General features: G+C 39.3%; 1 protein-coding gene across 7 annotated transcripts in view; it reads left to right on the top strand.

The window, feature by feature from the left end:
• HIPK3 (homeodomain interacting protein kinase 3) overlaps positions 1 to 10512 on the top strand; it is a 123312-nt gene extending 112800 nt beyond the window's left edge. For 6 of the 7 annotated variants that reach the window (XM_058663196.1, XM_004585418.4, XM_058663195.1 and 3 more), the window contains exons 9-17: positions 633 to 754; positions 981 to 1105; positions 1204 to 1365; positions 1522 to 1584; positions 1876 to 2172; positions 2456 to 2596; positions 5341 to 5579; positions 5851 to 5978; positions 6635 to 10512. In XM_058663196.1, coding sequence (XP_058519179.1) covers positions 633 to 754; positions 981 to 1105; positions 1204 to 1365; positions 1522 to 1584; positions 1876 to 2172; positions 2456 to 2596; positions 5341 to 5579; positions 5851 to 5978; positions 6635 to 7111 — 1754 coding nt within the window. In that variant the 3' untranslated portion in view covers positions 7112 to 10512. The remainder of the gene's footprint in view (positions 1 to 632; positions 755 to 980; positions 1106 to 1203; positions 1366 to 1521; positions 1585 to 1875; positions 2173 to 2455; positions 2597 to 5340; positions 5580 to 5850; positions 5979 to 6634) is intronic. The other variant, XM_058663199.1, reaches the window with a different exon arrangement.
• Positions 10513 to 13592: the final 3080 nt, after the last annotated feature.

The following is a 13592-nucleotide window of genomic DNA, read 5'->3' as shown; positions in this document are numbered from 1 at the left end:
GACAGGGACGCTTGAAAAGTTAAAGGTGACAGTAGCAAGCTCCTAACGGAAGTGAAAAGTTTCCTGAAACATGAGTTATTCAACTTGTAGTATAATCTTAGTAGAAAGGGTGGCTTTTATTAAAAAAAAAATAGAAAAAAAAGATTTATTTTGACACACAGAGAGAATGAATGAATGAGTAAATGAATGTTATATCTGCTGGATTGATCCCCAAATGGCTACAGCAGCTGCAGCAGTCAGGTGTGGACCAGGCTGAATTCAGGAACCAGGAACTCCATCTTCGTGCGCAATATGGTTGACAGGGGCCCATCCTCTGTTGGTTTCCCAGGTACATTATCAGGAAGCTGAATCAGAAGTGGAGCACACTGCACATTACAGCTGAACCGACTGCACCACATGCTTGCTCCCAGAAAGTAGCTTTAGAATAATTTTTGGATGGGTCTGCTACAAGATCATTGGGGAAGTACCTTATATCCTCAATCGAATCCTTGGATAGTATTATGAAAATATGATGTGTGGAATAGTTTTATAATACCAATCAGAATCTAAGCGGCTCTTTACATTTCAAATGATTGTGTAAGTTAAATCAGAGGAAGACTTCTCTCATATCTCATAACTATTCTATTTCATAGGTATTCCTGCAACACATGGTAAACCCACTAGTTACTCAATAAGGGTAGATAATACAGTCCCACTTGTAACTCAGGCCCCAGCTGTGCAGCCACTTCAGATCCGGCCGGGAGTTCTTTCCCAGGTTAGTAATTGTTCTTTATTTGTGCATTTGTGCTGTACCAATTACACATAATTAGATGCAACATCAATTTGTAAAATATTAGCTTATACTTTTGGGAAATATTAAAAGTGACTTGTATGGGTATACATTCCTTATTGTATGTTGCTTTAACTTTTATAGTTGTTAGTTTCTAAGTGTAAGATGTATTGCTTGTGACTTACTAGTTTGCTTTGTTTTGCTGTGGCAGACATGGTCTGGTAGAACACAACAGATGTTGGTACCTGCCTGGCAACAGGTGACACCCATGGCTCCTGCTGCTACTACACTCACCTCTGAGGGTATGGCTGGATCCCAGAGGCTTGGAGACTGGGGGTAAGCTGAGGACAAATGTACTTTTTTTGAGAATAACTTGAAAGATAGTTATTTGTAAAGGAAGGAAGAATTTTATTTTTCTGAACTTTTCTTCTTAGGAAAATGATTTCACACAGCAGCCATTACAACTCAGTGATGCCACAACCTGTTCTGACCAATCAGATAACTCTGTCTGCGCCTCAACCAATTAGTGTGGGCATTGCCCATGTTGTGTGGCCTCAGCCTACCACTACCAAGAAAAATAAACCATGCCAGAACAGGTTGGTATTTGTATTTTGACTTTCTGCTGCATTTTGCAAATCAATATTTAAAATGATTTTTGCATGTACACTAGAGGGTCACTCTGTTGAATTCAAAATGACCTCTATGATAGCTTTGTTACAAACACTAAGCCAGCTCCCTTCTCAATTTCTCAGAGGTATTTTGGTAAAACTAATGGAATGGGAGCCAGGAAGAGAGGAAATAAATGCTTTCAGTTGGTAAGATTGTCTTTATTGCCCTTTTGACTTATTATCTACCTGTAGTGTAGCAATTCTAGATATTAAGATATTACCTTTACCAAAATGTAACTCATTAAGTGTATGTAAATGCAGCCTACACTGTTTCTTGAGATATATTTTATATTCCCCAAAAATTCACATTCCGTATATTAGTGTTATACCCATGAGCTTGAAGAAGTGGAGATTTGCATTGATCTGTAAGATATTGTAGAAAAATGGCATCGTGTACGTTTTGATGATAGAAATTTCAAATTATTCCTTTGCTTTCAGGAGTAATTCTTTACAGAATACCAATATCCCACATTCAGCATTTATTTCTCCAAAGATAGTAAGTGGGAAGGATGTGGAGGAAGTCAATTGTATAGAAACACAAGACAATCATAACACAGAAGGAGAGGCAAGAGATTGCTGTGAAACATCCATCAGGCAGGACTCTGATTCGTCAGTTTCCGACAAACAGCGGCAAACCATCATCATCGCAGATTCCCCCAGTCCTGCAGTGAGCGTGATCACAATTAGCAGTGACACTGACGAGGAGGAGACCGCCCAGAGACATTCACTCAGAGAGTAAGTTCCTGGCACTGCTCCGGGGCGGGATGATAGTGCCCTCTGGGTTGCTGGTTACCTCTGGGGTCAGGCTTTCAAATTAGGCAGTGGGTTCTAGAAAGAAGGACCCTCTTAAATAATACTGAGCATGACTGTTATAGCATGTTCCCTGCATTTATAAGCTCTATGTTGTTGCCCATGTAGGTTATTCCTGTTTTGTATCCTTAATTAAAGATTGTAAATTTTGGCTGTCTGATGGGTATCTTCTCATTGTGAGCACGTTTTCCCCTTTCTCTTGCACCAGATGTAAAGGCAGTCTAGACTGTGAAGCTTGCCAGAGCACTTTGAACATTGACCGGATGTGTTCACTGAGTAGTCCTGACAGTACTCTGAGCACCAGCTCCTCGGGGCAGTCCAGCCCCTCCCCTTGCAAGAGACCCAACAGGTGAGAGCAGAGCCTAAGCTGGCGGGCTGCTAAGCAGCGAGCCTCTGGCTTCTTTGTTTCGGTTTGATTTAAACACCTGCCAGTCAGCCACAGTGACTTATTTCTGTGTTGAACATGGTTTTTGAATGAGCTCACTTTTTAGTAATTGCTTTCTTTATTATGAAAGAAGTGAGAAATTGAGGTTCTTCATAAATTATTTTTAAAAGGAATCATTTTGAATGTGTAAAGGTGCACTGTCAACTCAGCTGCACAGGTGACTATTGTAACTGAAGTTGGGGGTAAGTACATATGTTTTAGCAAACATATTTTGCCTAATAATTGCTGGCTGATCCATTATTATAGATAGTATCTGCTATGATTTTTTTCTGTAAACCATTGATGAATGTTGCATATGGTTTCCTTACTTATTCCCTTGCTTAGCTTTCCTTTTGGCCAGGAACATGCATTGTGACTTTAATAGTAAACTTTGTAACTGGCATGATGCATTAACATATCATGAAATACATTTGATTTCAACTTTTGGAAACTGTTTTTCAGTGATAACATTTGAAAATAATTTTTTTTTAATTTCCTCTATTTTAATTGAATGCCTGAAAAGCAGATCTGCTATCTACTATTTCATTTCACAAATGCCCGCCATGGGCAACACTGAATCAGGAACTCCACCCAGGTGTCCTGTTAGAGTGGCAGGTGGCAAACACCTGAGCCACTTCACTCCTTGAGTAGCGTTAGCAGGAGCAGAGGAACCAGAGCTTGGGCAGGGTGCTCCAATGTGGGATGTGGGTGTCGCAAGCCATGACTTCACTGTGGAGCTGATAACTACCCCCCTCAAGTTTTGAATCTTAATTTTACATATTTGTCATCCTTTTTAACCTAGGAGAAATAATATATCAAAAACGTTTAGCTGAAGTATGTATAAGCTATAAAGGTGTTTTAATGTGTCCTGTTCTTATAATTTGCTTATGTGATTTAGAAGTTGATAGATACATACCAAAATTACACACTAAATTTTATGTGTGTAAACAAGTGGACACACACATAAAATTACAAAATATTTATCTACTTAAACATATACATGCACATATATGTAAAAATGAAATACACCTGTTAAAAAATGCATTTGGGGGGCAGACGTTTCGCTCAATGTTCTGGTTAACATAACTGAGTCTCATAGGGAGGATTTGATACCTGGATCCAGCTTCCTGTCAGGCAACAGTGACAGCTCCAGGAGCGGGGTTCCTGCTTTGCCTGTGGGAGACTGGACCGAGTTCCTGGCTTTAGCCATGGGAGTAAACCAGTGGTTAGAAATGCTCTCTCCTTGCTTGGCTAATTCATAAGTACCAGAAAAAATTGAAAGCAAAACAGAGATGCTTTAGATTAAAACAAAAAACAAAAATTGAGTGATCCGTGTACATTAAAAACACATGAAAATGCTGTAGGAATCATAAGGAGAGAGGATTTTTCAGGGCTCAAGAAAAGAGCCCTGGAAGAAAAGGGAAATAAGGGCCTCTGTCTATGTCTGTTGTCTCTTCTGAGAGATGGGGAACACTTTGCTATAACTGCTTATTTAAAAGGACTCAACCACAGAAGGCATAGATCTTTTTTTTTTAAAGATTTATTTATTTTTTGCAAAGTCAGATATACTGAGAGGAGGAGAGACAGAGAAAAAGATCTTTAGTCCGATGACTCACTCCCTAAGTGACTGCAGTGGCCAGTGCTGTGCCGATCTGAAGCCAGGAGCCTCTTCTGGGTCTCCCACGCGGGTGCAGGGTTCCAAAGCTTTGGGCCATCCTCGACTGCTTTCCCAGGCCTCAAGCAGGGAGCTGGATGGGAAGTGGAGCTGCCGGGATTAGAACCGGCACCCATATGGGATCCCGGTGCGTTCAAGGCAAGGATTTTAGCTGCTAGGCCATGGCACCGGGCCCAGAAGGCATATATCTTCACAGAATTTGATCTGGGGGCCTGGTGAGGTAGCCTAGTGGCTAACGTTGTTGCTTCGCACACACTGGGATTCCAGGGATCCCATGTGGGCGCCAGTTCATGTCCCAGCTGCTTCGCTTCCCATTCAGCTCCCTGCTTGTGGTTGTGGCCTGGGAAAGGAGTCAAGGGCTATCCAAAGCCTTGGGACCCTGTACCTATGTGGGAGACCCAGGGCAAGCTCCTGGCTCCTGGCTTCAGATCTGCTCAGCTCCAGCCGTTGCGACCACCTGGGAAGTGAACCAATGGATGGAGGATCTTTCTCTCTGTCTCTCATGAAGACATGAACTTCACTCTGCAAATCAGACTTTCTAATGAAAATCAGTAAATCTTTTTTTTTTTCATTTGATCTGAATAATCCAAACTCATATGCTTATTTTTGTGCATGTTGTACAAGGAACAGTGTCTCTTTTGTTATGTTTCAATGAACTTAATTGAAATTTATAAAGAAATCTTATGAACTACATTGCTGAAAAGGGTTATGTCCGAAGATCAAGAAGTTAGATGCCAAAACAAAGTTCTTGAATGGGCAATTAGATTTAACAGTCTTAAGAGTTTGGGAAGCTTATATATCTGTGAAGCAAATGATGCAGGATAAAGAAAAAGGTGTAATTATATATAAAATAACAATCAAATTCTCATTCTCATCCTGAGTTAATTTTAAGATTTTCAGATCCCTATCATGTAAAGTAGTTGGAGCCTAGGTGTTACTTAGCATTAGATTCAATGTTGTAAACAATATCATTCATGAAAATGCTTTCTTGTAGTATGTCAGATGAAGAGCAAGAAAGTGGGTGTGATACTGTGGATGGTTCTCCGACTTCATCAGACTCCTCGGGGCATGACAGTCCGTTTGCAGGGAGCACTTTTATGGAGGACAGTCATCAAAACACAGAACTGGTGACCTCTGCTGACCCAGAAGCCAAGCCAGCTGTTTGCACTGTTGTAGTGCCGCCAATGGGACTTGAAAATGGCCTAACTGCCGAGGAACATGTGGCTAACACAGGTATACTGAGTCCTCCTGTTTTCCAAATTGTCCTTCTAAGTCTTAATTTAGGAAAGTCAGGGACCCAATTCCAGTGTGCAGTCTGACCCTGCTGTATCTGTGGTACAGAAATCTCTTCTAATATGATCTAGTATTTGGACACTATCAACTCCCCTTTTTATTTTAATTTGAAGGTTCTCAAGTCACTATTGTATGAAATATCTAAAGAAATGCATAATTTTATTAGAGAAAGAAACAGCATCAACTTTCTCATCATTTTATTCATTGCCAGATTCTATATGCCAGCCATTAATAAAAGGGCGATGTGCCCCAGGAAGATTAAACCAGCCTTCTTCGGTGGGTAATCGTCACCAAAAATTGCCATCAGCATTCCAGCAGCAACATTTAAACTTCAGTCAGGTATCTTTGTGAACATTTGTTAAAAATCTTGTGGGATTCAAATGAGTTTTTGCTTGATAAAAAATAAGAGATTTTTTTTTCATGTATGTGTTTTTTAAAGATTTATTTGAAAGGCAGAGTTAAAGAGAAAAGGGAGAGGGAGAGAGAAAATGTTCCATCTACTGGTTCACTCCTAAGGTGGCTGCAGTGGCCGGCGCTGAACCAGGCCACAGCCAGGAGCTAGGAACAGGAGTTCTGTGTGCATCTCCCATGTGGATTGGCAGGAGCCCAGACACTTGGGCCGTCTTCTGCTGCTTCTTACATGCCATTAACTGGGAGCTAGAATGCAAGTGAAGCAGCTCTGACAAGACTGGTGCCCACATGGGAGGCTGGTGTTGTGTGACTGGTGACTTTGCTCACTGTGCACCACAGCACCTTGCCCTGAGGAGCGGGGGCAGTGTTAAAATTACTATAATAAACAGTAACACATTTCAAGTTGTAATACCTGTATCTATCATATCTGTGTATGATTGGTATTTTTTTCTTCTCTACTTAGGGCAAGCTAGTTCTGAGAGACCCAAGTACGAATTATCAGTCAAAGAGAGTGTAGTGTAATGTCCCTTTCTCCCTGTTCTTTTATGTTCCATGGTATTCAGTCGCTTTTTCTTTGTGACTAGGTACAGCATTTCGGATCTGGGCATCAAGAGTGGAATGGAAACTTTGGGCATCGGAGACAGCAAGCTTACATCCCTGCTAGCGTTACCAGTAATCCATTCACCCTTTCTCACGGAAGTCCCAATCACACAGCAGTGCATGCCCACCTGGCTGGAAATACGCACATCGGAGGACAGCCTACTCTGCTTCCTTACCCATCATCAGCTCCCCTCAGTAGTGCTGCACCAGTCGCCCACCTCTTAGCCTCTCCATGTACCTCAAGACCTATGTTACAGCATCCAGCTTATAATATCTCCCATCCCAGTGGCATAGTTCACCAAGTCCCAGTGGGCATAAATCCCCGTCTGTTACCATCCCCAACCATTCATCAGACTCAGTACAAACCAATCTTCCCACCACATTCTTACATTGCAGCATCACCTGCTTATACTGGATTTCCATTGAGTCCAACAAAACTCAGCCAGTATCCATATATGTGAAAACTCAAAAACAGTATATTGAGGAAGCTCAATGATACAAACATTTGATTAAAAATAAAACATGGTATTTAATAAATATTAGCCATGGCACAAGAAAATTATTTTTGAATCATGTAGACTTGGGTGCAATTTAAACAACTTTGAGCTTTAAAAAAAACTCACTTTTAATGTGTTTTGCACATTTGGTATAACTTGTCTTTGGTCATGTTATCTTCTTATGTAGTAACTATAGACAGGTGACTTATAGGAGCAGAAGTCCAGTTTTGCTCCTGATATTTTTTATAAAATTGCCTTCTAACTAGTGCAAGACACGTCCACATTTGGGAAGCCATTCTGTGTACAGACTTAGAGCAAATGATGCACATGTGTCAGAATTACAGCATACAAGTGAATTGTATTATCTGTGTCTTAGTGTATAAATGTTGGTCACTTACCTAAGAAATTGAGCTATTGTTCTTTACATTTGCATGTGTCTTTTGCATGGGCAAAATATTGCCTAGACTTTGCTCTTAAATGTTGTTCTAATAATCTCAGCTGCATTGTAAACCGTTCCCACACATAGTGCCTTAAATATTTGAGGTTGTTAATGTTATTACTTATATATAAATGTTGAGGACTGCAGCACTTAAACTTCAGACCTATTCTTTCATGTTCTTTTGGTAGAGTAATGGTCATTTTTGGTTTTGTGTGGTATGATTTCAGGTAGTGGCTGCCTTTTCCTTACTAAGAAGGCAGTATGTTTGCTATAGCTGAATTCTGCTGTCTGATTTTTCAGAATGATCGAACTTCAAGAAAAGCAAGCAGTTAGTAGTGCTTAAGAAAATCTGATTCAGTATCTAATGGATAGTTGATAACTGTCACAGCACAGCATTTTATACTGTTAAGTGAAACTGCAATACAATCTAAGTTTATTTTGGGGAGTGTTTGCTGTATAATTGGACTTGATGAAATGTTTAGAGGTGCAGTAGGCATGACTTTGAGTAGATAATGAAAGAAAATGCAAAATGATCATTGATTCATGATGTGGTTTCATCTTAGCTTGGGCAAACCATGCAGTATTTAATAACTAGTAGCAGAATATTTACTATTGAAGCTTGAAAAGATGTGAGTTCTTTGTGTGCAATTTTTCAGTTATGCATGTGAGAGGGATTTTTTAAAAAGTATTTTTACATTGTAGTATTTGTTTTGCTTGTTGGTGGTGTTTGCTTATTTAATACATTCCGTCAGGGACAGAAATTACATGCTTTTTTTTTTTTTCCTAGGGAGTGTGTCTTGGGTTTCCCCCCTATTTTTCTTTCTTTCTTTCTTCTTCTTTTTTCTTTTTTTGTGGTGGTAGTAATGTTTAAATGAAGTTGCTTTTACAGCACCAAAGACTTAATCATCCATTTCCTATATAAAAGGTAGCTACTTTTTGCATAGACCTCAAGTATATTGTAGTATAGAGGTGGAATTTAAGGAAAGGTATTAAACTGAGGCTGTGTTCTAGCTTACAGGCAAGTAATAAATTGTATCATTTATCTTGAATGTATCATAGATAAGCTGCTATATAACGATTGCCACTTCAGATAGCTGTGAAATTAGGTGATTAACTAGTTGTTACTTAGCCTTCTAATTTCTGTATAAGTCTAATTACATGAAATAGAAGTTGGGGTTTGATTTTTTTACTTTGCTTTTCTGTTTGGAGTGTCATTGTAACTACTGTATTGTAAATGATGGAAAAATTGCATATATTATTTTGGGTGTGTTATTTGCATCAGTATTTTATCTCTTAATGTTTGTGCTCATCACTGCATATGAAAAACTTGGATGTATCAGTGTAACTTAATTTTTTATTTTCATACTGGCATTGTAGACACTTGAGAAAGCTGTATCTTGCAGGCTTGACTTAACTTTTTTCCTTAAAAATCTGGAATATAATCCTACAGCATTTACTGGAATAAATAGTACAAAACATTGGAGTGTAAAACTCCATATGTTTAGGATTTACAGCATTTCTTTGATAAATGAATTGCATACCACTAGTACAGCATTGACAATAAGCTAATAATGGATAAACCTTTCTTTACTCCATTAACACAAGCAGTGTTTTATTTAATAATCATCAATGAAATAAATGTGCCTGAAATTGATTTTAAAAATTTACAGTATTAGGTCATAAAACAAAAACCAGCAGTACGTTTTCAGTCACACTGAAAATGAAGGACTTAATTTTCCCCACAAGTTTCAGTGTTTTTAGTAATCAATTCTATGCATTTTATATAATATAGAAGTATATATATAATACACATAAGTAAGTAGCCTAAGATTAATTTAAAAGATTATTTACATATGATAAATTTATGGAGTCACTATTTAAGTAAATTTGCTGCCCTTCACAGCCTTCTGATTTTATTTATGTGGTCCAGCAGGTTGCTGGTATCCGCTCACTGCTTGAAAGTTTCATTAACTCCAAATGCGAAAGATTGATTATCTCACAGCAGGTACAGACTGGTGCAGTTTTCTTTATGTTCCGGGTCATGTTTCCTACCCTAAAATGCCATTTTTGATTTATTTAAGTTTCAAGACAGGTTACCTTGTTAAACTGACAGTAAGTGAAAAGCCTCACCATTTTCATGATACCAAACTGATGTTTAAAGGCTAAGTACATTGCTCTTAATTAACTACAATCATGGCCTTTTAAGTGTGTTTGAAATTTTTAAGTTTCCAAAACTTGCTAAATTTTTAGTCTGTCAACAAAAAAAAACTGAATCTATATCATTTTTAGGAACTTTTTTTGTCAGATTTGTTTTTAAAGTTGTCTTAAATAAAACACTGCATGATTTCCAAGTTGCATATTTGCATACTATTTTTTTAATTTGCAAATTTTATTTTGATCAAATATGTGATACTTAGTTGTTGTCTTCAGAGTGTTTAATTATTTTTACTATATCTGCAAACTTCGTTTTTAAAATCTCTTGCTAGTTTTAAACATGGTTTGTGTTCAGTGGAAGTTAAATCATACACTGCAAGGTGTAGGAAGATCTGTTTTAATGAACCCGATGATATAGATTTGATTACCAAGTTTGAAAACTGTTAACTGTTTAACAATTTTAGACTTGTGGCTTTCTTTCTTTGGTTGGTTTGTTTTTGCTTTTATTCTATGCTACACTAGTTTGCCATGTAGCAATTGCACTGTGCAATATTTCAATAAGGACTGGGACAATTTTTATGGATGTAATGTCTATTACGGTTTGCGATAGTATTTCTCTCTAGTTCTCAGTGATTTAAATGTGACCAAGCCTTCTGTACTTTGTCACACAAAGCGGGTTTTCCAGGTGACTATTTTGGTGAGTGTCAAAATAAGAATTTATGGTGTATTACTGTCGATTCACTTTGAATTAAAATATATATATTGCAGCAAACAGCTTGTTGGCTTTTTTTCCACAGGATAACTGTGGTCTGTTTTCCTTGAGTCTTACATTTTCTTAAAGATTTTTTTGAGGCAAATATTCCCATTCATCATGCACAGATGGAAAATAAGGTATGGAACATGAGGCTTCAGAAGAGCGTGATTTTAGCAGGTCGGTTTAAGTCACGACCTCCAATAGCAGCTCATGGTGTCGGGACCTGCCTTCAGTGGTGGGTCAGTGGCAGCAGTTTTGGGGAGCACTTCACCAGAACATGACAGTGAGAGTACACACTTGATTCACATTCTCTGTCTCTCGCCTTTTATTTGATGCGTAACACATAGGCAGTCTTTGATGTCTGGCTTCTTTAGTTCAACATTTCATTTGTAAGATACATCCATGTTGTTGTGTGTAGTTTTTTGATTTGCATTTCTGTCTGTCTGGTTTTCTTTGACCTGGTTTTTGGCTGATGGTTATTTGAATGGTCTCCGCTCTGATATGAGCGTGTTTGTGACTATGTTTTGGTAGCCATGTGCGTGTTTCCTTTGGGTATGTGTATAGTAGGTATGGAGTTTGCCAAGTCATGGGGTGTACGTATTTCCCTTTATTAGGTGCTTCCAAACAGTATTCCGCAGCAGTTGACTGAATTGACAGCAGCAGGTGTGAGAATTCTGCTTGCTCTACGTCCTAACACGTGATTTTTTTTTTTTTTTTGGTTGATTCGTTTTAAGCCATTTTGGTGAGGGTGAGTTGCTCAAAAGGAGGCAAACATTTTTCTTTTTTTATTATTATTTTTTATTTTGATAATCTTTACATACTTGATCAGTGAACAAAGGGTCAAGGGTTACAGGAAAGTGTGTAAGACCATTGTTTCCACATTTTTTGTGTGATATCTGGGGGAAGGAGGGAGATAAAGGGAGAAGTCCTACCCAGCCTCCCACCCCATCCCAGGGTACCCGACGTGGGGCATGCTCTGAGGACACTGCTCAAGTGGTTTTGATAGTTCAACAGTTCTTAACTGTTGCCTGTCTCGCCATTCCAAGCACGATGAAATCACTCCAGAATCCACTGGCTGACAGAGTCCACCTTAGAGTCTCCGTTGAGGCAAACATTTTCACTGAGCCCCCACAACAATTGAAACTACAGACCTTACTATTTATTTGATGGTAAATTGGGCCTCTGAGAATATTTTAAGTAAGAACTCCTTCAGCTCTGTAAATGAATCTTATTATTTCTAGGAGTGGGGTGTAATAAATAGGGTGAGAAAGGCCTTTGAGCAACACATGTAAACCACTCGGTAAGCACCCAGCCCAGTCCCTGGCTGTCCTGACTCATTGAAAGGGTTTATGAAGTATCTGGGGCTGGGCATGTGTCAATGGACACATGGATCTTACTTTATATGGGTTAGGGAACGTGGGCAGTGAAGAGGAAAACTTAAGTTCAGGTAGAGTAAGCAAGAAAGAATGTTATGCTAGCTGACTTAGAGGGGGCCTCGGGGAGAAGGCACGATTGAGCTGTGATTAACAGGGTGCCAGAAGATCTGTGGCAGAAAAAGCAGCCAAATACAAAAGCCTTAAGCCAGGAATAAGCAAAACAAGATCACACTATGTGAGTGGTGAGGAGAGGGGCAGAGGGGGTTAGGGACAGAGATTCAAAACTTATAGAGGTGGGTATGCATGCCATTTGCTAAAGAAAATGTAGTTTTAATTCTATAGATGAGGGATGCTAAAAAAAAATTTCATGGAAAATAGGTATTGTGAAAAAAAGGGATTTAAAGAATTTTTTGGTGGCAAAATACACATCTTTTAATTCTGTTTTTTTCATAAGTTGCCTTTTTAAAAATGTATTTTTATTTTGAATTTTGAATTATGTGGTACAATTTTGTATAGGCTGGGATTCCCCCCCCCCCTTTTTTTTTAATTGCTCCTCCACCCCCTCCAGAGACAGAGAGTCCCCATCTGCTAGCTCATTGCCCAGGGAGTATGATGGCTATGGCTTGGTCCCAAGGTCTGAGCCAGGAACCAGGGACTCAATTCAGGTTTGCTGTGTTGGTGGCCAGGACCCAACTACTTGAGCCGCCACCTGCCACCTCTTGTGAAGTTTGTGAAGTTTTCTTTTATTGTGGGAAAACATACAAGGATTTTAATTAAGCAGGCAAACAGTGTGATCTAATTTGTATGTTTTCAAGATTTCTCTCTTTTTTAACATTAATTTACTAATTTAAAACACGTAGTTACATATAGAGAGGAGGAGAGACAGATCTTACAGCCACTGGTTCACTCTCCCAATGACTGCTGTGGCTAGCCTGGGCCAAAGAAGGGATCTTCCTGCGGGTTTCCCGCTTGAGTGAAGGAGCAATCTTGTGCTTTCTTGGCCTATTAGCAGAGAGCTGCATTGGAAGTGGATCAGCAAGGAACTCCAACCAGTGCCCATATAAGCTGCTGGCATTTTATGCAGCATCTTAACCCACCAGGCCACAGCACTGGCGCAATAGAAGTCTTTCTTGTACAATTAACACTTTAACATATATTAAGAGTATATATTAAGAGTAATAGTTCTTTATTAAAATATTAAGTCTGCACTGCTTGTCCTTATCTTAAACCAAGAAGATGTTTTCACAGATGTGTGGTCCTGGGCTGGAAAATACCCTTGCAGCATACTTCAACTCAAAGGCCCCGTGAGAGTTTGTAGGACACTTGGAAGATGAAGACGGTGGCTGTGGCTTGAGGCCTGAAGGACAGAGAGTGCGGGAGGGCAGGCCTTTCTGGGAGCTAGCAGCAGGGACTCATTCTAAACCCATGAGACAAAACCCAGCCTGAAATAGGTTTAAAAGGAGGTTATCTAATTGGGCTTCCCAAAGAGATGTGTGACCCAAATTGCTATTTTTTTTTTTTTTTGCTTACTTAAAAAAAAAAAGATTTTTCTGTTTATTTGATTGGCAGCATTACAGAGAGATAACGAGAGATACAAACACAGAGTACCAGATCTTCCATTGCTGGTTCACTCCCCAAGTGGCCACAATGGCTAGGGCTGGTCCAGGGTGAAGCCAGGAATTCTGGGCATCTCCTAGATCTCCCAGGTAGGTGCAGGGGCTC

The sequence above is a fragment of the Ochotona princeps genome, chromosome 4 (genome assembly GCF_030435755.1).
Source record: "Ochotona princeps isolate mOchPri1 chromosome 4, mOchPri1.hap1, whole genome shotgun sequence".
Classification (NCBI taxonomy): Eukaryota; Metazoa; Chordata; class Mammalia; order Lagomorpha; family Ochotonidae; genus Ochotona; species Ochotona princeps.
This window is presented reverse-complemented; position numbering and strand designations above follow the sequence as displayed.